At 40.5% G+C, this 26,923-nt stretch overlaps 2 protein-coding genes across 3 annotated transcripts in view; one reads left to right on the top strand and one right to left on the bottom strand.

Moving 5' to 3' along the window:
- llgl1 (LLGL scribble cell polarity complex component 1) overlaps positions 1–5,903 on the top strand; it is a 37,216-nt gene extending 31,313 nt beyond the window's left edge. Inside the window, exons 21-24 of one of the 2 annotated variants that reach the window (XM_088333660.1) lie at positions 2,194–2,258; positions 4,519–4,654; positions 4,736–4,822; positions 4,904–5,903. In XM_088333660.1, the coding sequence (XP_088189786.1) occupies positions 2,194–2,258; positions 4,519–4,654; positions 4,736–4,814 (280 nt within the window). In that variant the 3' untranslated portion in view covers positions 4,815–4,822; positions 4,904–5,903. Of the gene's footprint in view, positions 1–2,193; positions 2,259–4,515; positions 4,655–4,735; positions 4,823–4,903 lie in introns of both variants that reach the window. The other variant, XM_088333652.1, reaches the window with a different exon arrangement.
- A 551-nt stretch (positions 5,904–6,454) lies between these two features.
- On the bottom strand, positions 6,455–25,106 carry flii (FLII actin remodeling protein). The gene is made up of 31 exons (XM_088333639.1): positions 24,968–25,106; positions 22,524–22,634; positions 21,809–21,880; positions 20,614–20,694; positions 19,868–20,115; positions 19,650–19,753; positions 19,367–19,542; positions 18,674–18,831; positions 18,498–18,582; positions 18,274–18,421; positions 17,421–17,551; positions 17,228–17,335; positions 17,052–17,156; positions 16,801–16,980; positions 16,623–16,705; positions 16,445–16,519; positions 16,258–16,341; positions 15,973–16,144; positions 15,784–15,891; positions 15,454–15,645; positions 12,053–12,151; positions 11,888–11,977; positions 11,671–11,810; positions 11,388–11,595; positions 11,171–11,325; positions 11,046–11,106; positions 10,840–10,968; positions 10,627–10,733; positions 8,461–8,566; positions 8,331–8,396; positions 6,455–8,259 (listed from the first exon to the last, which is right to left on the bottom strand). Exons 1-31 carry the CDS (start codon positions 25,028–25,030, stop codon positions 8,125–8,127), a joined length of 3,780 nt encoding a protein of 1,259 aa, XP_088189765.1. The 5' UTR covers positions 25,031–25,106; the 3' UTR covers positions 6,455–8,124.
- Between the last annotated feature and the right edge of the window lie 1,817 nt (positions 25,107–26,923).

The following is a 26,923-nucleotide window of genomic DNA, read 5'->3' as shown; positions in this document are numbered from 1 at the left end:
ATATTCAAATAATAAAAGGCTTGAAATAGTTCAGTTGATGTGTAATGAATCCAGAATGTATGACATTTTTGTTTTTTTAATTGCATTACAGAAAATAAAGAACTTTATCACAATATTCTAATTTTCTGAGACAGTCCAGTATATATATAAACATGTTTGAACCCGAGTAAACTGAAGCAACATGGTCTATCCAACAGTTTAATACATGTTCTGCAGGGTGTAAAAAGAAGTATATAAAATCCGTCCATCACTGAATAAAGATAAATATATTTAGATAAATATATCAGACTAATGTTTTTACCCAAGATTTATATACAAAAAATTGCGACAACAGTAAAAAAAAATATCAGTTCAACACACTAAATGCTTATTTAAATGAATTTAAAAAAACATATTGATTTGAATAATAAGCAAAAATACATAAATACACAGATGAACACGCATTGTTAAGTACCCATAGGTCAAGAAATCGGTATTCATTTTACATGACATGAGCCTCACCAAGGCGGCGCTGACAAAGTTGTCCACCTTGCTGCTACGGGTACCCAAAAACCAAAAGCCTTGTGAAAGGCTGGGTAAGAAAAATGTTGTGGTTTAGTCTCCATAGTTCGTTATCTTCGTTGTGCTTAAAAACACTTGTTTTAGGTTTCATGACAGTATACAGCGACATCTAGTGGTCGAATATTACACAGTGCCCCTTCAAGCCTTGATACTTATGTACATTTTAATTAAAACCCAACTATATCATAGAGAAGGGGTTGGCAAACTTTTTGAGTAGCGGTTAAAAATAATTTGGCATATCATTTTCGGTATCTCGACAATACATAAGGTAAGAAAAGAAGATGTAGGCGTTTACAATTGTTTTCATATCGTTTTCTTCATTTCAAAGGGATATATCCCAATTTTAGGCACTTTCTTTTCTTTTTGGCATATTTGCACGTTTTTCATTGTAAACATTCCATTCATGCTAAATATCTTTTTAGAATAGCAGCGACTCTAAATCAACATGCAGACATTTACTTGTTATAACGAGTTTCTGTTGTCTATAGTCCATTTCATTCAATTGGTTTTAAAACATTCAGAAATAAAGTAAAAAGTAAAGTAAAGCCATTCATAATGTCTACATATTAAAGACTAAAGTTTGATAGCGCTAAAAAACTTGAACTGAAAAGGAGCTTGAGTGTTTTTCCATAAAATGTAACAAATATCTTGATGATTTCACAAAACATTTAGCCAGCAATTTAAAAGTTAGCCTTAGTGCAGAAGAAATCAATGCTTCCTGAAAACAATCTGTTTTATCGGGAGAGACGCACAAAAACACTGGAGACGAGCACCATTTTATATAATCATTAAATTTGTTTTTTGTTTGGCGGGCTGGATTAAAAAGCTTGACAGGCAGTGTGTGGCCCATGGACCATAGTTTGCCCACCAGTCATAGTGTCGTTGTATTTTTATTTATTTTTTTGGGGGACAAATCATCCTTGTCAGAATAATTTTCCCTTACATCACTTTCAGATATATACTTAATACTTGTTCATGTATACATACCGTATTTACTAGTGTATATCGCACACTAGTGTATACGGGCAACCCTTACTTTTGATTAAAAAAATTATAAAAATGTTGTTTCACTTTTCCTCAACTCAAACTAAATATCACAAGTGACAAACGTTGAATATGTGCGGCCATGATTAAAATCATTTATTGACAATGTCAAGTATCAACACAAGACCAGCATACATTTTCCATTGTATTTAATGTCCATTCTGATTCATCATCAGATACACCAATGAGATGTTTTCCCCTTTTTGCTTTTTTTGCATTTTTTTTTTTACATCTTTCAGGGCAACTTATTGGTTTTCTCCATTTTCCTTTTGTCTCTGGTACCATGACTAGAAATAGTGATAATGAGATGAAATTGAATGCCTTTTCATATGTGTAATGGTTAGGATTCGCTGTCTCTAACGTGACCCGGGTTCAAATCCCGTTGTATCCAATGTTTTACGATTGCTGTCAGCGATATTATTCGACAGATGATTGCACAAATTCAGTTTTATACTGTCGCCGAAACTTGTGTGTAACACACTCCCAAACTATGAGTTCTTTTTTTTTTCCAGTAAAAAAAAAGCGTGTTATACCCAGTTGAATACAGTTTCTATGTAGTTAACTGTGTGTGTTGATGGTTCTCGTCAGCGATGGCACGACGGCGTTGCTACAGGCCAATGGAACGCACAGGAAACAGACTGCACAGGCCGAAGGTAACGCACAACAACAGTCCCACACACGAGTACACGCAGGCTTGTTTTCTTTTTTTTTGTCTGTGCTCCATTTTTGTCCCTGCTCATTGCTGGGGTGTTCCTTTACCCAATTAGGGGACCCCTCTGGTTTCCATGGTGACAATTCAGCACGCCCCAATTGTCTCTGCTGTTTGGTAAACGAAGGCCTGTTTCTTGTCTATCATGTGTTTGATGATTATTGTGGCATGCCGGCAAGTGCTTCTAAGTTGTGTCGCATGGGGTTTCATGGATTTTGTACTTCCACAACGTTTTCAGTTCCAGAATCCACATGCTTTGCCATTCTTCTGTCCACCCATGTCAACATCGACAGGAGCTACAAGGAGTTTAATGGCCATCACCTCAAATAGATTTTCGACCGTTACTGGAGAAAAAAGAAAAGTTATCGTTACTAGTAATTTTATTTGAAAATCAATCTCTTACCCCCTGGATAATTGACACTCAAAAGTAGTCTGTTACTCTGAAAGCAACTATCTAGGTACAAACTACCATATATGTCGTTTTTTTCTGCAATATAAAGCGCACTGTATTGTATGGCGCACACCCCCCAAAAATAGTTAAAAATATTTTCCGTACTTAAGACGCACCGGACTATAAGGCGCGACAGTAGGAATGTCAACAAACCAATCAGATAGGTCATTCAAACTTTATTAACCCCTGAACTGTTGAGAAGCAAATACGTGTCTCAGACACATACATACAAAATCCCCGTACGATGCCACATTTCACCGGAAAGCTTAAACTCTTGGGGTTCAAGATATACCGACCATATGAATATATACTAATAACAGAAACCTCAGGATCAGTCTGAAACAAGATACCCGAAAAATATAAAGCCGTGGTAGCTCACCAAAGACGTCGTCTTGCAGCATTACATTGGATGATAATACACAACTATGGTCTCTTCCGTGAGTGTAGTGAATCCAAACGTGTCAAATATCTACATACTCCAAAACACGTGAGAATGCAGAAAAATAAAAATTCCGCCGAAAAGCATCCCAGCATCGATGGACGTTGCTTGTTGCTAGCTGTCTGTTTACCCCCATAATTCCTGTTTACAAATAGAGTAAAATAATTTTCTCTAGGCCGTAGACCACCCTAACTTGTGATTCACATCTTTTTGGCCGATTGCAGGCTTTGTTTTAACCCGCTCCTGCCTATACAGCCGGTAAATTCTAAAAAGTATCGACCTCCTTTACCTCCGAATAACCAATACTGACTGATTCATTGATTGGAAAGGAAATGCCTGTATATACATTCCAGCATGCACTGCGCACTACTTCTATGGGGGAAAATCGAGTTGACTGCTGCTTACCGTAGTTGCGAGACTAAATATTGATCCATATACGAGGCGCACGGGATTAAAAGGCGCATGGTCAGCTTTTGAAAAAAAAAAAAAAAAAAAAAAAAAGGCTTTTACGTGCGGCTTAGACCAGAAAATATGGTACTCGCACCAAAGCCGACAACCTAAAGCTGCTATAAAATTGCCACACAATTAAAAGAATTAAACATGTTCACTAACCTGTGGAAGCGGTGAAGCTTTCACATTTTTTGTGTAATCTTGAGAGCTTACAAACCAACACTTAACCGAGACACTCCATAGTCACTTGGTCTACGGGCCTTTAACAACTCGAAGATCTCCTTTTCCATTGCTTAATACAGTCCAAGTGAGTTTTTTTCCCCCCAGGCAAGTTTGTATCGCAAAAAAACTTCGGCACTTTTATTATAAATTCTGTTCTCATCTTTTAGCCATTGGTTCTTTATTCATGTATAGGCCGTGCCCCCTCCCCACGCGCTACCTACCGTATGCTAGTGACACACAACCAAATTTAGACATTTAAGCAGACCCTCTGATCTGAATATTACATCTTATAGTAGTAAATACAGCTTAGATGCGAGTATGTACAGTAGAGAAAAGGCCGTCCTTTGCAGAGCCGTACACGCATGCCAACTCCTTTGACGACCCAATTTGCAGTGTGAGACCAGCAGACCAAGGGTTTATTCATTCCTCCTGACAGACGGGTGAACAGGATTTAATTAGATGGTGGTGAAAGTCATCAACTGCTTTAGTAGAAGAGTAACGCACACTGTCGTGACGACATTTGAGCCACACATTTTTCACAGCGACGCGTTAACAGTACCCGTTACCGAGAAAATGCGTTTCAGCAAATGTGTCGTGAGTTATGAATTCATTCTAGCATTGTTGTGACTTGTCCCCTAGCAGGAAGAGTCGATGAGTCTCCGAGCTCCCTGTCCTCCCCCGTATCGGACACGCCCCTGGACTCCCCTCTTAGCTGTGCTGACATCACTCTGGAGTCCACTGGGGAACTCACTGTGGAAGACGTCAGGGATTTCCTCACGTAAACAAATCTCTGCTTGACTTTGTTGAAATCTCCTTAAAAGTGAATTTGGCCTCACCATTTTCTTACTTGGTTGTGAAGCACCGTGGACGAGGAGGAGAACAACCTGAAGAACATTCAAGAGGAGGAAGGTCGTCCTGCTGGCATCCTCATCAATTAAACACGAAGGTCAGTCAACACAACAGAGGAGGTTGAGATTTTCCTTTTGTGTGATCGCCAGTTTAACAAAGACTTTGTTGCTCTTTGCAGGAAGGCGCTCAGGTGGCTGTATGGACTTGATTTCAGTGCTGGACCACAAAACATCTCACCATTCCATCTTGAGCCCACAGTGAAGCCCCCCTCTGTTGCAGTCTTCCGTCTGGGTTCTTTGGAGCCCACAAACCTCTGGGGAGAGCATCATCCATTTAACCCCCCATCCACAGACAAACTTAGAACCACTTACCAACCTCACCCATTCCATCTAACATAGGACCATTAACTACTCTGTTTAATTCATTCCAGAGGTTGGTGACCTGTGTCTAGATTTGTAGTTCCTCCACAACACCAACAATATAGTACAGGCTGCAAAAAAGGCCTTATATGGAAGTCGGTGTTGCATGTTCAGGAAGGTTTTTATTGATATTGTAAAGGTTTTTGAGGAGGCGGTGGTTGAGATTTTTGGACGCCCAAGCACTGGTAACACTGCTTTTGTGCACGAATAGTTGGGTTGGTCGGAAATCCCGATTCGCATCCCGCAGAAAACTGAGACAAGTGGCGACTGAGGAAAAGTAAGCTTGGATGACAAGTGTGTTATATGAGTGTGAAGAATGCACCCGTTTGGCATACATTTGGGTGGAATGTATGCTGGCAGCAGAACTTGAATCACCAGTATTTTTTTTCCATGAACTTTTACTATGTAAAAACAAATCTATGTATACATACTGTACCATGTCTTTTATGTAGGGTACATGACATGAGTCACATGTTCAAGCCTAGACTAAAGTTTTCAGCTTCTTTTAAGTGTTAGACTGCCTAAAAAGGGACCTTACTACCAACTTTTTTAGCCTAACTTGTAAAAAGCTTCCAACATGTTTAGTCATTTTAGTTATGATTTGTGGATTCCTCAGACAAATTAACAACCGCTCGGCAGTGCTGGCAATTTTTTTTAGTTTCAGGCACCCCACTATTCTGTTTTGTGATTTTAATAGTATTTAGCATTAGCATTTCAGCTGATGGATTGTGAATGTTAATAAAAATTTACTCTAAGGGACATTGTTTGTGCTGGGTTATTTTTGAAAGTATGAATTTGAAATTGAGATTCCATAACTATTATCAATTTAATAATAATAATAATAATAATTTCCTTTGTATTGTCATTCTTTGTAACAATGTACACAGAACGAAATGTCGATACACCTGACCCGTTGTAGCGAGCCGATGCAGCCGCAGCCAACAGAGGGCGCCGCCATTTTACCAATGTTATAAGTCTTAGGTATGACTCGGCCGAGGCGCGAACCAGCGACCTCCCAGTCTCAATTTAACGACAAAGTCATGTCACTTATTTGTATAGCCCTTAATCAGATTCTCAAAAGGGCTGCATGAGTTCAGTAATAGAAACCATATCCCCTGATCTCAAACCTACATAAAGCCAAGGAGCGTTCTGGGGGTCTCCAATAGCATCTAAATGTGTGTTTCATCCCAAATTACTTTTCGAACGAGTTTAATATTTGTATTCATAAATTACATCACGATCTAAATCCGTTATTCATAGGCCAGCTGAAAACTGCCAATGTTTCTAACAAAAAAAACACAGTAGAGTAATGGAGGGATATAGATCTGATTTTATTTTTTATAAAATAAATAAAGCATCTGCAGGTGGCATCGAAAAGCTCGCGCACATTCCCACCTGTACATAGGGGAGGCGCACATTAAACAGGCACACAGGGCACCCCAGAGGAATTCCAAAGATTTGCAATGATTGTGCTAAGATGTGTTCTTCAAATGATAAAAAAAGTTTTCCCATTGCAGTATCAACCAAACACATTTAAATCTACTATATTTCATAATAAACTTTGCTTGCTAAAGTGCCATAAAAGCAACTTTAGTAAGCATAGACGCAAGGATATTCAAACCAATGCACATTGTGTCACTCAATAGCATCAAATAATGGATGTTTGGTGTATGCTGGCTAAAAGGGTACAGAATGGGTATCTTATCAAGTATGTGAAAAAAAACATTCCATGGTGGAGCAAGGGCATTTCCTTCCTGGTCTCAATGACATCATAATGTGCTTCAGATGAATTGTGCAAAATGGTCCTGAGCATGGGTGTCTTATCCAAAAATTTTCAGCGGATGTGCAGGCTAATGGTCTGTTAATCGAAATCACGAAACTAAAATACATCCGAGAGAGCCATTCACGACTTTGAGGAGCAGCAACTATTTCCTCACAACTAAAACAAATCAATGTTCTTGTATCCATTTATCCCTTATCTTCAGGTGGAATCTGGTTGGTGGAGCAGCAGCTTCAGCCACTTGTCAAGCTCATCTAGGAATCTCAAAGGGTTCCCAGGACAGCTCAGAAATGTACTTCTGGGTAGTCCCTTAGACCCACTCCAGGTGTGAGATCCCCGCAAAACCACCAGAAGTGTCCAGATGCTGGCGCTGACTCATTTGAACGCAAAGCAGCCGCTCTACACAGAGTTTTTTTGGACTACCAAACTTCTCACCATCTCCAGGGGAGAGCCTAGCCTAAAACATAACTCATTTCCACTGCTTCTATCTGGGTTAATGTCCTTTTGGTCATGGCCCATAGTTTGTGACCCCCAGGTGAGGTACAGCAACTGATCGTTTTGCAGATGTCAGGATGAGCTTTTTCTGATCAGGTCCTTCATCACGATGGACCGGTAGGGAATGCACATAACTGCGGACGCTGCACTCGAGATTCTACACTCTTCTACCTGGGGCAATATTTAATCCCTGACCAGGATAGGGCATGCCACCTTCTCCGGTTGAGAACAATGGTCTCTGAGTCAGTTGTGAATTGCTCAAGGCTTGAGGAAGCTAACAGCACATTCTCTGCAAAAATCAGATGCAATTCAGAGGACCCAAATCCAGACCATTGCACGCCCTTGTGTCTAGAAATCTCTCCATAAAAGAACAGAATCGGTGACAAAGGGCATTCTTTGGAGAAGTCGAACTTACACTGAAAATGAATTAAATGCTGACAATGCCACATCAGACTGTCAGGGACCCCATACTCTTGCACTTGCTAGAATATTTGAGAACAAAAAAGGACATAATGGCCTTCCTATCGAATAGAGGGTTTTACCTTTGATATAGCTGTTGATTTCCAGTTGGTATATTTTTGTTTAGGCCAAATACAATTCTGGCAAGACAAAAACACTTTATTTTGACCTACTTGTGTTGGTCAGCTGAAAATGTTTGGGACACCCTGCAACAGAGGAATTAGGCAGTCTACTGCGTGAACGCCTCTATGCTGGAGGAGTTTTGAAATCCCCCCAAGCGTGGAAGCAGCGTGTGAAACAGTGAGGCTCGTTGCCCTTGCGCACCAGTCGCAGTTTTCTTGGTTGTTGGCTTTCTTTAGAGCGCATGTGCTGGATGTACACCTGCCGACAATTTACAATTGAGTTGAAAGAAAACTCAAGCGGGAAATTCAAAAAAAGATTATTCCACTGACCTGACAGGCTTTGAGACTCAGCTTAATCTCTACCTGGCTGGTCTGGGTACCGACCCACATGTACACCTAGTGGCGATACAACAAAGTGAAGCATTGTTGGGTTTGATTTCAAATTTGAGAAATTTCTCACCTCTTGGCCGTTATCGAGCAACATAATGTCGTCGTCGGCCAAGTCATCCTGGCAGAAGTCGGAACACTTCTCGGACACAGAGAAATAACCTCTCTCGTTGGAACATCTGCAAAGGGATAACAAAGCCGCAAAGGTCATTAAATAGAAATGCAGTCGAAAACGAGGACTGCAGAGTAAAGCCCCGCGCACAGCTACCTCAAACGGGTTGTGCCCCAGCTGGCAATCAACATTTTGCCTTTGGCGTGAGGTTAGCAGGGGGAACTTTCTCGAAAAAAAAAAACGACACGGTGCCAATGATGTCAAGTATCCAACGTGTTTGATCATTTTGCCGCGCGGTCGCCAAATTTCTTCAAGTTGCGCAGCACAGAGGAAAATGACGAGCTGCCCTTTTCAACAGGTGCACTCTCAAAAAAACAAAAACAAACCACCGCAATGAAAAGCAGCCCTGGCCAAGCCTGTATCTCACCAACACCATATCCATTACCCGTGAAACTGATGGCATGGAGCTACAACTTCAGGGAAACTACTACATTCATGACTTATGTATTTTGATCATCGCCAAGACCTGGCTCAACCCAACCATGCCTGATGCTAGGGTGCAGGTAGCCGGCTGCTCCCTAAATCGCTTTCTTACACTAAAACGGTAAGCAATCCAATTTCGTTGTACGGTACTATTGTATAATGACGATAAAGACCATTCAATTACAATTCTGTGTTTTTGTCTCTAGATCTATAGTCATTTTGTTAGTCATACATAAAATTACTGATGTCTAAAAAAATCTATAGATGTCACATACAGGTTTTGACTGTATGGAATGCAACTCCCCAAAAAACAAGGGATTACTGCAATACATAATGAGCAAAATAAGAGGTTTGACAGTTTGAAATATTGAATAAGTCCTCAATTTCCACATCTGAATTGAAATGGGAGTTATCAACAATGCTACAATTCTCTTTCTGTATAATTTGAGTAATTGTCAGGACTGGGGATTCCTTTAATCTTGGAGCAGGGGTGTCCAAACTTTCCAGAAATCTGGCCAGATTTGGTAAACTGAAAATGTGTGAGGGATTACTATTTAGCCTGGCATTCTTTGAAAAGTTTCTAAAAAATTCACCTTCAATAAAAGGTTTTCAGTGCTTGGTAATTAGCGTCGTAACCTCATAGCCTGCCTTTGTGACATTTTTGTGACAAAGCGCTGTTAAAACAATTTCCAGTTTCACCTTTACAAAGCGTTTATTTCCAGTAGGCTTTTTGTAGTTAGCATGTTTGGTCTGGCAAAGCCTCTTGATATCATTCTTTGAAAACAGCCAGTCTCTTGGCAAATTACGTAGACGCAATTTTTTCCGATTTAGCTGAAAACATAATCAGATTTCCACTTGTCCTGAAAGACACCCATGCTTTATACCCCAGTCAACATTACTGGTGGGCCACGTATTAATTTCATGATAGAGGCCGCAGGCCAGTAAAATTGATCATAGGCCGTAACTGGCCCCTGGGCCTGTCCTAGACGACAGATGACAAGCAAATGCAATTTGTTCTGTTGCTAAACCACCAATGACAACACAAATATATGACTTTTCATGTCTGTGTTGCAATCAGGCACTATTATTCACGGTATGGTTGCCCTGTCGTCGAGAAACATAGGCTCGCATTTTCCACGATGCAACTTTCTTTCATGTTTTCTTTCAATGCAGTAGTAACTATATGCTTGTCTTCGTAGTCGTTATTTTGAATCGTCACTTAATCCAATAACACGACGTAGACATTTTGCAGCAGAGCTGAAAACGGCTTAAGATGTGCAGGCGCACGGGACCCTGCAGCCAAAGGAATCCAGGCTAAATTCCCCATGCAGTTGGTGCAAGGTACGCACCGGGATTTAGTCAATAAATATCTTGACTGTTTTAAAATACTGATATGGTTTGAGATCATGTTTTGTGCTCTCAAACATTTTTTTTTGTTAAAAGCCTACTCAAAGATCTGAAAATTCAGAATGTGTTAATCTGAGGCACTGATTTTGAATGATATGAGTGAATTTAAAACACAGCTACTTTTCCAAATCCAAGTTTCATTTTCTATGAAAGTTCATGTGATTTCACATTCCATTCTGAATAGATAAACAGTTTCGTGATTTGGCAAATTGGATGGCAACAATGACAACCACTCACCTGAATAGACGAGCATATTTCATGTATTCTGCGTCCTCGTCGTACGGATTCTGCGCTCCGATGCCCACCCAGAAGAAATTCTCTGGTTCTTCACCTTCATTGATGACCTATGAAAAACAAACCATGCCGCCACCATTGTCAAGCTTTAGTTTTCTTCCTTGGTTCCTAGTAGAAAGCATTTGTTTGCAAGCGTGCGTTTTGGCGTAATGTCACCTGTTTGCTGTAGCTGTCGTCAAACATGCTGTTCATGATGTCCTCGGACAGTTTGGCCTCATCTGGGTCAGCAGCTCTACCCACCCAGGTGTACACGATGCCCTGGTTGTCCGTGCTTTCGAAGGGGACCTGCACATCAACATTCAAGGAAGCTCTCTTAGTGCGGATGTGAAAATCCTCAATCAAGATGAAGATTGAATACCCACTTTGAGAATGAAGCAGAACTCAGAGTTGAGGTTGCTGGAGTCTGTTCCAATCTGGATCGTTCTGGTGATGTTGCAACCACAAATTGAAGTTTCCTGCTGCTATTCAGCAGTGGTTCATCCCTTACCTGGTGCAGAGTGCACTCCCGTTTGTGCGGATGTGGTAGAGGGACGGCTGGGCCGAGTCAGTCTTCTGTTTCCGCTTCCCCTTGTGAATGATGATCTTCCTCTTGAAATGGGACAAGAACTTGAGGTTCTCCTGCTGTTGGGTCATGCGCACCACCTGGAAGCCAACGAGAGCAGTTGATTGCTAAACTCCAGATTGACCTCGACTTACATTTTTACCTTGAGTTTTCCCGGAAAGAGACTTTCAAATTTCCTCTGCAGAGAGAAGGTGAAGGTGAGCCAGCCCATGTTAGAGGCTTGCCGGCCCTGCCAGAAGTAGACCACGCACTGGAAGTCTTCCTCTGGCTGTTTGTCATCCTCGTCTTCTTTTTCTTTATCTCCGCCTTCTTTCCCCTCGTCATCTTCGTACTCCACGGGCACCCAATATCTGCCCAAACACGGAGAGATGCTTAACGAAATCTCTTTGCTAACTTTCTATTATGTTAAGGTCATGCATGGACACCTGCAGAGAAAGACGTAGCAATCTTGAGTGAAAAAGTGTCCAAACTCCTCCTCCGGAAGCCGTGCAAACTTTTTGCCCTCTAACACGAATCCTTCCATGCCGTCCAAATCCTCGTTCCACTCCTCCATCAGCTGCTCGGCCTACGTGTGACCCACAAGTGGAGGCTGTCTGTTTGTGGCCTGCTCAACAAATGCACGAGTGTCCATGAACACATTACCTCAGTAAGCGGCATGGCCGGCTGCCTGGGCAGGAAGAGCGCTGTGAGGTCAGCTTTCATCTGGTCTTTCTGCTCTGTGTCTTTCTTCACCTGCCAGACAAGACAGACCGGCACCATGTGAAGCAAAGCCAGATGACCAAAAATGAGATTCGCCTTATCACTGACCTTGCCCTGCAAGTTGTCTGTCTGCTGCACCGTCTCTGCCGCTCGAGTGTAGTCCACTTTCAGCACATCGTCCCAGTTCTTGAATTTGGACTTAAACACCTAATCAAGAATGGTATTGAACGTAGAGTCAGTGTTTCCCATAACATTCTATGAGAACCAGGTGGGTGAAATGTCTAGGGAGGTCCAGGGGCATGCTCCCCTGGAAGGACATTTTGAAATTCAAACACATCCATCTGGTGATTTTGAGCAAAAATCGAAAAGCTAGATTTATGATGAATAGCTTCCCTTGTAAGCTATTGAATTATAAATACACTAGTTACGAAAGGCAATGAGCAAGCAAACAAAGGCATGGAAAAGGTAACAGGATGTTAATGGAAATATCTGCGCTTCATTTTAAGATATTGTGTCAGCGAGTAAACAGACTAAATCACTGAGTTTTTAATGTAATACTCATTGATCAGGTAAATGACAATATACCCCAGTATATTACTATATACTATATACAGCAATCACAAACTCGGTATAATACTACCGAGTTTGTGATTGCTGCTTTGACAGGATGCTGGTTCTTCTTTGAAGGTTTCCAGGAGGTTATTGTATTTGTATAGGTTGTTGGCACAACTTATGAGCTAAAGTTGGGGCCAGTGTCCACCAAAGCGTTTTCCTTCTCTGAGGGAATTTTTCTAATTGCTTGCAATGGCAGCATCATATTTAAGTGTGACGAGGCTCTGGGCTAGTTTTCTGTGCCAAACGGTAAGCGCTAAACCTTTTTTTCTTGTCGCATGCCACATTTTACCCAGCCATCTAAACACCAAGATAAAAGAAAAGGGGTGCATGCTTTAACACGGGAGGAAGAGCTGACCGAACAAGATTCCTTCTGAATGATATATACATGACTGTCTCAGAAAATTAGAATATTGTGATAAAGTTCTTTATTTTCTGTAATGCAATTAAAAAAACAAAAATGTCATACATTCTGGATTCATTACACATCAACTGAACTATTTCAAGCCTTTTATTATTTTAATATTGCTGAATTTGGCTTACAGCTTAAGAAAACTCAAAAATCCTATCTCAAATTATTAGAATATCATGAAAAAGTATAAAGGTAGGCTATTCAACTAATCACCTGAATCATCTAACTCGGAACACCTTGCGAGGGTTTCCTGAGCCTTAAAAACACTCAGCTTGGTTCAGTAAACTAAATCACAAGTATGGGGAAGACTGCTGATCTGATCTGTAAGTTCGACTTCTCCAGAGGACCATCATTGATACCCTCCATCGGGAGGGTAAGACACAAAAAAAATTCTCAAAGAGCAGGCTGTTCACAGAGTGCAGTTTCAAAGCATATCCACAAAAAGTCTGTTGGAAGGGAAAAATGTGGCCGGAAACGCTGCACAACCAAGAGAGATGACCGCAGCCTTAGCAAAATTGTGAAGAAGAGCCGCTTCCAGAATTTAGGGGAGCTTCAAAGACAGTGGGCTGAAGCTGGAGTCCAGGTATCAAAAGCCACTGTTCACAGACGTGTCCGGGAAATGGGCTACAAGCCGTATTCCCATGGTCAAGCCACTTCTGAACTCAAGACAACGGAAGAAGCGTCTGACTTGGGCTATGGAGAAGAAGCATTGGACAGTTGCAGAGTGGTCCAAAGTCCTCTTTTCAGACGAAAGCAAGTTTTGCATTTCATTTGGAAGTCAAGGCGCCAGAGTCTGGAGAAAGGCTGGAGCGGAGCAAAATCCAAGTTGCTTGAAATCCAGTGTGAAGTTCCCACAGTCAGCAATGGTTTGGGGAGCCATGTCAGCTGCTGGTGTTGGTCCACTGTGTTTCATCAAGTCCAGAGTAAATGCAACTGTGTACCAAGAGATTTTAGAGCACTACATGCTTCCATCTGCTGAAAAGCTCTATGGAGATGAGGATTTCATTTTCCAGCATGATCTGGCACCTGCCCACAGTGCCAAAACCACCAGTAACTGGTGCACTGACCATGGCATCACTGTCCTTGATTGGCCTGCTAATTCCCCTGACCTGAACCCCATCGAGAATTTGTGGGGTATAGTTAAGAAGAAGATGAAAGACACCAGACCTACAAATGCAAATGAGCTGAAGGCCGCTATCGAAGCATCCTGGGCATCAATAACACCTCAGCAATGCCACAGGCTGATTGCCTCCATGCCACGCCGGATTGATGCAGTAATCTGTGCAAAAGGATTCCCAACCAAGTACTGAGTGCATCAATGGACATTTTCAAATGTTTGATTTAGTTTTGCTGTTATAAAATTATTTTTTTACTTGGTCTGAGGAAGTATTCTAATATTTTGAGATAGGATTTTTGAGTTTTTTTCAGCTGTAAGCCAAAATCAGCAATATTCAAATAATACAAGGCTTGAAATAGTTCAGTTGATGTGTAATGAATCCAGAATGTATGACATTTTTGTTTTTTTAATTGCATTACAGAAAATAAAGAACTTTATCACAATATTCTAATTTTCTGAGACAGTCCTGTATATAGCACAAATACACACCACAGCATTCATTTAGATGAGGACTTGCCCGATATGAGAGAAATCGCATTTGTAAATTTTTAACTCACGAGTGGTGCACCTCCGCTGTCTCAGGGACATGCAGGACGAGACAGTCAGACACTTGTGAGGATATCAGCCTCAGGCTTTGAAATCAACAAACCAAGTCGGACTACAAAAAAAGACTATGCGTCTCAGCATACGCAAACCAAAATGTTCAGGTGTATTAAGCTGGATAGGCTTGTGGAGGTAAATCTCAAGTTATAATAATAATAATATTATATTTTCCTCATCTTTTCTTTTCACCCAATCCATCCATCACAGAACAAATTCCCAATTTTCACTTAAAAAAATAAAAATGTGCCTGTTATTTTAGAAATGTTTTGATGATCGGATTTACTTGTGAATAAACATAGTTATTGTATTTTGATTAATTTATGTGTGTGTCATCTTCAAGAACAGACAAAAATACAGATTTTCCAAATGGTTCAAGTACAGCTTCAGTTTTACTTTGGGTGCACCTTTCAAGCTGTTCAGGTAAAAAAAAAAAAACAGGTGACCTGCAACAGAGCTGGTAACTTGTAAAATCAATTAACCATAAATTAAAAACAAAGTGTAGCTCCTTTAAAATTATGAAATCGATCTTTGCTCTAAGGTAATAGGATGAACATTTGGCGTCCTCTTTTGGAAATCTGAGGTCATTGCAATCGGCCCACTCAGAAATCCTTAATGCAAAAAACCATTGCCTTTAAACACCGAATAAAAATGCTTCATATATCAACACAAACAATGTCTGACTCTACAGGGAACACTTGAATAACAAGAATTGCTTTCAGCTGCTGGCTGGTTCCAAGTCAAACAGAATTCAAAGGGAAACATTACCTGGCACTCTGTGCCTTCGAGATTCCTTGTGACACTTGCGTGTTTGGGCCGGTGCAGCATGGAACAGATCTCCTGACCCAGTTTTAGGGCGGCGGCTCGGACGAGTCGGGGAGATTTCCTCCCTATCCAGATGAAAACGTCAGACATGCAGTCCAGGATGTACACGCACTTTGTGTCCAACAGCGACTGCAGCTGAAAAGAGTTGAGTAAGTATTGAAGTGGGTCACGTGCGCAATGGGCCCTTTGATGGGAGAAGCAAATGTATTCCATATACGATTTGCATGGATCACTTGGGATTACTTGTGGCTAATCAAAACGCAATTAACATACCAGTCTGAGCTCTGGCAATGTGTCCAGTTTGATATGGCGGTCTTTGTGCTCCACAGACAGTTTGTAGTTAATCTGAGGAAGCTCCAGATAGCCAAGTCCTAAACCCACCTGAACCACCAAACAACAATCCTATCAGTCAGCACTTTTATTGTGTGTATTAGGCTGCTACATGAATCTAAAAATTATGACCTTGTAAAGTTTGGGTCTGACAGCCGAGAAGTCGTCCGGGACATGTCTCTTGATCTCCTCCGGTTGTCCACCCAGCAACTCCCAGAAATTCGGAGGCTCCTGGCTCTGCTTTAAAGTTGTGATCTCTGCCTTGCCCTTACGCTCATTCTTATTAATTTTCTCAGCAAACAACCTAAAAGGCAGAAACCTTTTAGGTTATACAGCACTGAAGCTATTTAAACAGACTAATAACCTGGACTTCAAGAAAATAAGTCAAGAAAATAAGTGCATGATTATCCGCCTGACCTGGCCTTTGTGGTGCCGCTCAGTGTGGCATTGGCTCCCCTCCAAATAAAAATTTCCAGTCCATTGTCCACCAGGAACACAAAGCTGCAAAACAAAAAGAACATATCCCAAAAAAAAAAAAAACATTATTAGAACAGAAACCCACCCATTGATAAAAACTAAATTTGCGACAGTGGTAGTGTGTCACCGTGGATCAAGAGAGCAAGACTTGACAGGCACAGACTCCAACCGAATGTTTTTCTTGCCGTAAACCCTGTACAGCCTAAAAAAACACACGCAGATGATTGTTTTTTTTAGCACAGGCAAAAAAAAATTAAATAAATCAACACATGACCCAGTATGCCATACACAGGAGTATGCCCGACCTGACAGAATAATGCGTGTCCTCCACAGTATAGAATCCACTGGCTGTACCTCCCTCAATGTATGAGATTTCATTGTTAAATACCTTCAACGTAAGACAAGAATTATCGTTCACAATTGCAAATGAAAAAGCGGTCTGAAAATTTGGAATGAGACACGTGAGCAGCCGCCATGACGTACTTCACTGAACTCTTCGCTCTCGTCCCCCATCTCTTCCCTTATTGTCCTGCACTCTGCTCCAAGGAAGTTCCTTAGGTTAACGGCATGGATAGCTGCTCCTGCCTTCTTGTCTAGTGTGGCGTCCTGGCCAATCCAGTAAAATATCTGCCAGTTCAATGCTCCGTTGTCATCCAGAAATGCCTATGAATAAGAGAGTACTTAAAAACAAGTTGGAGCTTGGTACCGACTAGTGAAAAGTGATGGATGGTTACCTTGAGGACAATGTAGCAGTCTGCCTCATAAAATTTCCCGTGGAAGGTTTCGTCCACTTGCATGGGAACAAAATTTTCTATCTGCCACACACTCACACCTGGCACCTGCAATGGGGAGGACACATCCAGGCGGTGCATTACTAAAACAAAGTGTCATTGTAAACAAAAGTCCTTACCTGCCCCACGTCATCCATAAAGAATTCTGAGTAGTCCAGCTGAGGTTTTTCTAGACCCTGATCCCAGCGCCGCACCTTTAAATCTCGGTATTTTAAATCCCCGTTTTCCTGCAAATCGTGCTCAAAGACATCAATCTTCCTGTGCTCATTGATAAAAGCTTCTCATTTTAAGCCTCAGCTTTTTTTTTTCTACCTCCATGTTCTTCTTTTCCTGCGCAACATCAGTCATGCCCTTCAGCACCTGTTTGGCCTGATCATCCTGAGCACAGTCTTTTCTCCTCCTTAGCCTCATCTTTCTTGCCAGGGGATCTTTGGGGCTGGCACCTGCAAATGAATGACAACAAAGAATGACTGGCCGCTAAGGCGGTACAATAAGTTGAAGTATTTCACTTACATTTTTTCAATTAATTTGTAGATTTGCTAATTTTTGAAATAAAGAGAAGGCATTTAAGGGATTGATTTTAATTACTTAAAGCTAGTGATGTTTAACTATAGTAATAGTAATCACAGTCAATGACGAGGTGTAATTTTCTTTGCAAGAGCTAGGTGCAATGAATAAATATGGTCTGAACATGTACGGGATCTCTATTAAGTATGTGTTAAAAATGCCCATGTGAGTTCAAAGAGCCATTATGCTTTATTTTCCACTGCACCCTATCTCCTTTTAGCTTACTTTTAATGAAGCTGTTCGGGACAGAACATATTAGGTTTGAGGAATGGGAGCAGTGCTGGAGAATGATGTCATGATCGTCCTCAAAAGTTTTTTACTTGTATTTGTCAGTGTAACATGAAAATTGTGATAGTAAGAAAAATACTGCTTCTAATAGAGTTCAAATGCCAACCCAAACTCCCCCCCCGCAAAAAAAAGAGCACATCTATGAAATGCACGTACATCATAAATGAGCAGAGGATGCGATCATGACTAAGTCCGGAGGTGGTGGCAGAGAGTACAAAAGTTCCAAATTTTGTACAGCTACTTTAAGGAGACCCCAAACAATGCACCACTCCTTTAATAGGTCAATATTGTTTGCGAGTGAACATTTTACCTCCTCCAGCGGCAGCTACAGTGGCTGGGGAAGCTCCAGCTAGCCGCAGCTGGTTCTGCAGGGAAAAGTCAATGTTGTACCACTCGGCACCTCTATCGACTGGTTTGGGAGGCATCACAAGGTTGGGGTTCTCGCGCACATCCAGAATCTACGACGAGCAAAATACAATTCGCATTTGAAAACATGCTCCGGTTAAAAGTGCTTTGGAACCTATCATCTTCTACCTCCAAGTCAGTCAGGAAATGGACGGCTTCTGGCAGTGTCACAAGGCGGTTTTTGTTCAGCACGAGCTTCTTCAGCTTGCCGCACCTACATGACGACAAAGATAAATGTGATGACAACGACGTGTGTGCAGTGTAATCCTTTCCTTAGGCATTGTGTGTTACATTACTCTACTCACCTACAGAGTCCCTCAGGGATGAGTTCCAGGTTGTTGTTAGCTGCCATGAACTCTGTGAGATTGGATAATTTTCCCATTCCAGGCGGAATACCATCAAAATCCAGTTTGTTGGAGTTCATGTACAGCTTTTTCAATTTGGAAAGTTTACAGATGGCTGACTGCGTGAAGGTATACAAAAGTTGGTATCGTTACTTTTCACAGCAGAGGGTCATGCACAGTGGCCCCTTTACTTAAGAAAATAATCATTTCCCGGATTGAGCTCATACTTAGAATTTCTCAAATCGCGAACAAATTTTCCCCATTAGAAATAACCGGAAACAAATTGATTCGCCCCGGGCTCCCAAGATCATTTAAGTTAACCCTAAAAAGCAAACACCTCTTCCTGACAACTATAATATTATATATTACAAAATTGCATTTATATAACTAAGACCTGTTTTCTAAGCACTACGTTTAAAATATTTTTGCCCATTTGTCCGAACAGTGTTTTATTCTTTTTCCTCGTCAAATACGCCATTACAAACTGTAGCATCTGGAAATGTTCTTAACTTGGATTTCTCTCATATCGGGCAAGGTCTTTACTCAAAAGACATTCAACATGCAGTAGATAGAGGGGCCACTGTACAGAAAAATAACAACCCTTCCAAAAAAATAAAAAATAAAAAATAAAAAAAAATAACCCAAACTATGTACAGGCAATGAGGTGAGGATGTTGCGACTAAGGTTCAGCGTTTCCAGTTGGGACCACTGGTCGATGCAGAGCGACAGTTCTGATATCTGATTGCTACTCAAGTTGAGTCTTTTCAAACTGCCCAATGAATAGAGGCACTCTGGCACACGAGTCAGGTCATTGCAAGACAGGTCCACATCTGGAGGGCGAAACAAAGGACATCACTCAAAGTTGGAAACTTCTGGAACAAGCTGTCGCTGTAATCCAGAATAAAAGTGTGTACAACTGCACTTGTGTCTGCATTACCTGCTAAATTCAAAAGCCCTTCCAGACTCGTAGGCATATTGCTCTGTGTTCTCTGAGTGTTCCTCAGGTGCAAAGTTTGCAACGCTACCATGGCAGGCAGCTGGCTGCTCACAAAAGCCCAGAAGCAAAATTAAACATAAACAAAAGAAAGTCCTCGAGTACCATACAGTCCTTTTTGTGGCATAAGTACAAAAGGACATCAGTGGAGCATATCTCACCGCAACTGTGCGTGCATCAGCGGGTTGTTGTTGAGGATGAGCGTCTGCAGATGAACCAAACGTCTCATCTGAGGTGGCAGGCTGTCCAATTTGTTGTCACTTAGATCAAGATAGAGCAGGTCTGTCAAGTTAATGAACAGCTGGTTGGGGATCGAGTCAATGCCGTTGTGGCTCAAGTTGAGGACCAGCATATTCCGGCTGTTCTCCAGGTCCCGGGGGACTTCGGTCAGCTGGTTGTAGCTCAGGTCCTAAAATTTGGCAGAACAAGTGTAGAAATTATTCATATAATCTAGGGATTCGGGATTTGCCTTGCGGTCAGTTGCAACACTCCCAAACATATGGATTTGAAGCTCAATTTCCTCAGTGGCTGATCATTATCCAACAGGAATTTAAAATTTCCATCACTGAAAAAATGCCTTGTAAGGTTGCTGAGGTAGTCAGCAGTCAAATATGATGTGACTATGATAATTTATTTTTTTGCAACATAAATCATATGCAGTGACAAATGGACAATAAGACATGCACAACATAGCAAACTTGGTATATTGTATATTTTACAATAAAAGGCAACCCTAATACCAGATGTAGCTAAAAATGAAGAAGTGTACATTATCAACATGCAGTTTAAATCAATAGTTGGATCATCACCGGTTGTTATCCACAACCTGTTAAATAAACCACAATGACCAAAGGCAATCCTTGAGCATGTTTTGTAGTTAGTAAGAAAAACGTTTAAAATTGGTTACCAGCACAGAAAGGTCATCAAGTTGAAAGATGTCATCTGGAACTCCTGAGTTTTTTAGATTGTTGGCCCGGGCAACCACAGCCTGCGCAAGAATAAGAAAAACTCATTTAGATTACTGATGAGTTGAACGAATGGAATGTTAAAAGCAAAGCAAATATATTTATATTACGACTACACCTTTTAAAGCTTTTGAAACCATTAAGTTTATAGTTTAAAAAGAACTCAAAAAAATGAGCTTTGAACTTTAAAGAACAAGAGAGGAGTGTGCAAAAACCCTTCACAATGTCAAATTTCACATTTGTTCTTAAAGCTCTCCCCTGAGCAATTTCTTATCAAATCTCTTAGGTTAGAAAAGCTGATCAGCTCTAAAGGGTGTGGATGACAAACAATACAAAAAGTATTGGCCCATAGTGACAATGATGTAAACAGTGCATAATAGGTGAAATAGCCAACAAGAGTGAGGTAGAATAGTCAGAATAAAAAAAACAAGCATTGTATGCAATATCCTTTGCATGTGACAAATGTTAAAAACTGAATTAATGTATCAAACCTTGTCTAATCATTTAAGACAACTTCATTGGCTGCATAACTAACTAACAACTAATGTGAAATTCTGCTGAAGGAAATGTGTGTTGTGGTTTGTGTGCAGAATGTACCGCCAACGGAAGATCTATACTTTCACCTCTACACTCAACAGGTCAACACTCTTAATAAAAGAGGAATGTACGACAACACAATTCAGTCTTCATCTACACGTATTGAATAGTTGCATAGTCTTTCTATTCTTACCATAAATGTAAATGGTCTGCATTTATACAGTGCTTTTCAAGTCAATGAAGACCCCTTAAAGCGCTTTACAATGTGCTTCACACTTTTCCCATTTACACACTAACTGATAGCAGCGTCAGCCATGCAAGGCAACTACCTGCTATCGGCGGCATTAGGGATTCAGTGTCTTGCCCAAGGACACTTCATAATGTGGGGATTACATGGAACTGGGTTTTATTGTCAACCAACATTGTATTTTTTATTTTCAAGGGGTGAAATGATCCTTTATACTGTGTCTATTCAATAAAAATAAAATTCCTAACCTTGGAAACATTTCAAGAACATATCTTTGTTTTCAATTATCAAATCAGATTAGGTTTAATGTGAAAGTTTCCAAGCAATTAATTTTTTATTCAAATGCTAATTACCCTTAAGTTTGGCAAACTGGAGAGCTCCCCATGTAAGGTGGTCAAACTGTTGTGGCTCACTGAAAGGTGCTCCTGTAGGACATAAGAGAAAACATTATCCAATCAAATTATTATATACAAATTAAGATAATTGTATTACTAAAAGGGACATCAGATATCCATCAAATAATTACATTCTTTGTCCACAATGGGGCTGACTAAGTAAGAATCTATAAACAAGCTATGGCAACTACAAATGCAATGATACTAAGACCCACCATACTGTCTTCATATGTCAGTCATATTACAAAATCAAGTGACTTAAAGTATGTTTGTTCATCATCATGCTTATAACTCTTCACTAAAAAAGTTGATCTCAATTTGATTTAAATGACCAGAACAAAGGTTTTAGGTTTGGTGGCCACTGTAATCCAATCAGAAAAGATGGGCTTTTGAACACTCAGATGATACTGAAAACGGAGTTTCCTCAAATGAGTCTACTGACACAAGCTTTTCTTGCAAAACCCCAATTTTGTTTTGCGGATGAACACTGTTACGCATTGGGACATAATGACACATTTTGGCTGACCGCATGAAAATGTCAAAACTGAAAACAATCTAATTGAAATTTTGATTCTTTTTGCATTAGCTGTAATCTACTCAAAAAAATTGTAACTGTGATTTCTAACAATAAACATGCATCATGCTAAAATACAAACAGCAATATTATTCTCACCAGCTTCTGCAGAGAGGAAAGTTCCTCCGGGAGATAACACAGCCCCGTCCTGTTCAACTTGAGCCATCGTAAGCTGCTCATGCATTTGACATGTTCAGGGAAATATCCTCCCTGGAAAGGAGTGACAATAAAATATGAAACTAACAACAAAATCCTTGAAAAAACGAATCAGTTGATTGTTGTTGTGGTTGTGTGTGAGGTAAACAAGCACAACCACATTAAATGGTACTAAAATCCATGACCTAAAACTCAAATTCAGCAATAACCGTATTAAAATATTACAAGTATGTGGCTATATTTAGGTTGAATATTGAAAGTTGCTAATTGTGGTATGTGCACTCCGGTTGTGCGTATGAGATTTTGAACAAGTTTAAGAAGGCGAACGAAGGAAACATCTTAATAATTATTCCATCACGTAAACCTTTTGGGGAAAATACAAGCACTGCATTGACAGTAAAATGAACATATTCAAAATGTTTTCATTCTTAAAGCCACAGTAGGTAGTGTTTGACCACAAGATAGCACTGTGTTGCCAGGCACAAGCGAGGGCCAGTGTCACAGTGCACAGAACGGTGGGTTGGGACCGGACAAACAAGGCGGACTTAAATGAGATTCCACTTTGCAAAAGAAATACAAATTTCTTGACCAATGATCTTTTTTTCAAGAAAACATTGGGATTATAGTGGCAGCATGGCGACGCAGTGGTTAGCGCGTGTGCGGCACAGTACTGGGGTCATAAGATCGAACCTCCTGCGTGGAGTCTGCATGTTCTCCCCGTGCTTGCGTGGGTTTCCTCCGGGGACTCTGGTTTCCTCCCACATTCCAAAAACATGCATATTAGGTTAATTGACCGATCCAAATTGTCCCTAGGTGTGAATGAACGAGTGAATAGTCTGTCCCTGTGTGCCTTGCGACTGGCTGGCAACCAGTTCAGAGTGTCCCCTGCCCACTGCCTGAGGATAGCTGGGATGGGCTCTAGCACCCCTGCGACCCTACTGAGGATAAGCGGTGCAGATAATGGATGGATGGGATGATAGTTCATGTATTTTTGCCAAGTATTCAAATTAATGTTTTTTTTACTATATAAACATTTTTTGTACCACAAAGAGGCGTGAGATATTACACACTGTTGCTTTCATGTTTAGTGTTTTAAAGTTTTACCTATTAATTTACTAAGATTTCTCAGCAGTTCATACATTGGAGGGGGATATTAATCTCATGTGTACACTGAAAAAAAACAACCCAATCCTATTCAGACAATATTGCTCATTACTTTTTTGTGTTTCACTAAATGGTATACGGCACATACTTAAATAAGATACATTATTTTCCTTATTATGTCTTAAATGAAAACATATACATGTTTTACGATATGCATTACATTTATTTCCCTAATTTCAACCGGAATTTTTTTAAATTCAGTATTCTTCGGGTTATAGTTCTGTTGTTTTCGCTTAACTTCTAAAAAGTTAAGATCAATAATTTACAAAGAAAACTCCTTAAACTGGATTATTTTCTTTGTGCCGGTGTGGTTACTTTAATTTTAAAAAGGAGTCACCTCACTTAGTAATATCACTAGCGAAAAAGTTTCCAGTCATGGCAAAAGCATCTGCTGCTGCATTAAAAGTAAATAAATATTGAATGACTAATTTGCAAAGGCCATTGTTCCGCTGGTTCGAGAGCGTTCTCCATCCGGGCACCGGTGCTGTGGAATGCTCTTCCCCCTGAGATCCGATCTGCAACTTCAGTGGAAATATTTAATTCTAAGCTTAAAACTCACTTCTACTCTATAGCATATGAATAACCTATACTTTTCGTGGAAAATATATCTGTATTATTTGGGATTGCAACATCCTTTGCTGTCTGGTAATCCTGGAAGGGGGATACCACATGTGCGGTCCCTTCTCAAGGTTTCTTAATTTTCCTCATGTTGAGGTTTTTTGAGTTTTTCCTTGCCCTCATGTTGGTTCCAGAGCAAGGGATGGTGTAATAATAGTCTGAAAAGTAATCTGTAATATAGTCTGTGTGATATAGTCTGTGTAAAAACCTGTGAAGCCCTTTGAGACTCTTTGTGATTAAGGGCTATTCAAATAAAATTAAAAATAAAAATGACTTGACATTAAATTCCCTCACATAAATTAAGAAAAGTGTTTAAACTGTGAGCAATATTAATAACTTGTCCATTTTTTAAAGAACGTTTTTTGGGTTTAAGGGCATATAACATACAAGGGAAAAACTATAGAGTTAATACAATAAGAAGCACATTTTGCACATATTTAAGCCCCAATGGTTTGAGGATATGTCATTGCCAAACAACTGGCTAACGCCCAGCTAACAGTGTGAAGCTAACCCAGTGTTTTGCTCTAGCTGTTTTCCTCTCACCTTGAGCGTATTTCACATTTTATCAACAGCAAGAAAGCCATATTAATGTAATAAAGCCTTACTTTAAAATCGTTTCCGCTGAGATCTACCCCTCGTATAAAGGGAAGCACTCCGGTGGCTGCCATTTCTTGTGTTGGGTGATGTCAACTGCTCAGCCTTCGCTGAGCTATTTTGGTGCGGCTCAGGTTAGCTCGGTTCTTCTTCTTTTTTCAAATATTTGGTTCTTGTCCTCGTTTTGAAGACTACCGCCCCCTTTTGCTAAGAATTTCGACGGCATCGCACCTCGTTTTTTTTTCGTCTCAAATGAAACAATAAAAAATACATTACCGTGTTCATTTTGATAACTGCTTTGTACCACCACTATGAATGTATGTTTCATAAATGCCAACATCGGCCAATTGCTCCACTTATCAACATTTCCCCTCATCAATAGGGGTAGGCGATACTAGAAACTTTAGTATCGATACGATCCAAGAAAATACATTGTGGTTTCAAAACGGTACCGATCCGATACCAATACGTTTTTTTTGCCTGGGAATGTCATGATCATTGAATAATTGAACCCTCTCCCTTGAATTAGTTGATATTTATGATAAACACAGCACAAATATTGCAGTGGTGGGTAGTAACGGAGTACATTTACTTGAGTAAGTTTTGGAAAATGTTATAATTTTAGGAATATGTTTAAATCCCTATGCATTATTAAAGAGAAGAAAAACACGGTCCTTTCCCCCACTACATAAAGTCAATACTTTGTTTTTCAACACAGAGAGGTTCGATCTAATAACCTCAGAACTGTATTGCACACACGCTAACCACTGCATCGCCATGCTGCCTATCTTGTGAACATAAATCAGTGGTCTCAAAATCGCGGCCAGCGAGGTGATAGTGTTAGGCCCCGGCCTTAATATGAAAGTTTAAAGGGACAGCGTGTATTATTAAGCACCTCCTGGTGGGAAAAATATAATCCATTAAAAAACAAATAATCAAGTCAAGTCATGTTTATTTGTATAACCCTTAATCACAAGTCTCAAAGTAAAGTCAAGTCATTTTTATTTGCATAGCCCTTAATCACAAAGAGTCTCAAAGGGCTTCACAGGTTATTACACAGACTATTTTTTTCAGACTATTATTACACCATCCCCTGATCTGAAACCAACATGAGGGCAAGGAAAAACTCAAAAAACCTCAACATGAGGAAAATGAAGGAACGTTGAGAAGGGACCGCACATGTGGTCTCCTCCTTCCAGGATTACCAGACAGCAAAGGATGTTGCAATCATAAATAATACACAGATCTTACCCACGAAAAGTATAGGTTATTCATATGCTATAGAGTAGAAGTGAGTTTTAAGCTTAGAATTAAACATTTCCACTGAGGTTGCAGATCGGATCTCAGGGGGAAGAGCATTCCACAGCACCGGTGCCCGGATGGAGAACGCTCTCGAACCAGCGGAACACTTCTTGGCTCTTAGGATCACCAGAAGACCGGCGCTCTCAGAACGAAGGCTTTGGACCGGAACATAGGGGGGAATCAGATCTGAAAGATATGAGGGAGCAAGTCCATGTCTGATTTTGTATAATACTAAGAGAACCTTGAAATCACATCTTAGGCTAACAGGGAGCCAATTCAGGTTAGCCAAAATCGGGGTGATGTAATCTGACTTTTTTGTCCTAATTAAAAGCCTCGCTGCGGCATTTTGTACCAGCTGAAGACTCTTGATTCTGGACTTCGAGAGACCGGAGAGTAGTGCATTACAGTAATCGAGACGGGAGGTAACAAACGCGTGAATTATATTCCCCGCATCCGACTGAGACAGTATAGGACGAATTTTTGCAATGTTATGAAGATCGAAGAAAGCGGTTCTAGTAATTTTCTTCACATGTGTTTGAAAGGACAGATCGGGGTCAAATATGACACCTAAATTTTTAACTGAGTCACTCTGTGTGATGTGACATGTGTCAATGTTTACAGCAGTTTTTGAGAATAAGTCGCGGCATTTAGATGGACCAATAACT

The sequence above is a fragment of the Urocampus carinirostris genome, chromosome 1 (assembly GCF_059441175.1).
Source record: "Urocampus carinirostris isolate Australia breed hairy pipefish chromosome 1, RoL_Ucar_1.0, whole genome shotgun sequence".
Lineage (NCBI taxonomy): Eukaryota > Metazoa > Chordata > Actinopteri > Syngnathiformes > Syngnathidae > Urocampus > Urocampus carinirostris.
The sequence above is the reverse complement of the archived record's forward strand: the minus strand, read 5'-3'. Positions and strand labels throughout refer to the sequence as shown.

Bases quoted from the DNA above. Each gene is read 5' to 3' on its own strand.
- flii (XM_088333639.1), bottom strand. From the start codon at position 25,030: ATGGCAGCCACCGGAGTGCTTCCCTTTATACGAGGGGTAGATCTCAGC. The intron at 15,646-15,783 runs GTATGTTAATTG...AACTCTTTTCAG, and splicing joins CATTGCCAGAGCTCAGACTG to CTGCAGTCGCTGTTGGACAC. The intron at 11,596-11,670 runs GTGTCCATGCAT...GTGTTTGGGCAG, and splicing joins TGCTACGTCTTTCTCTGCAG to ATATTGGGTGCCCGTGGAGT.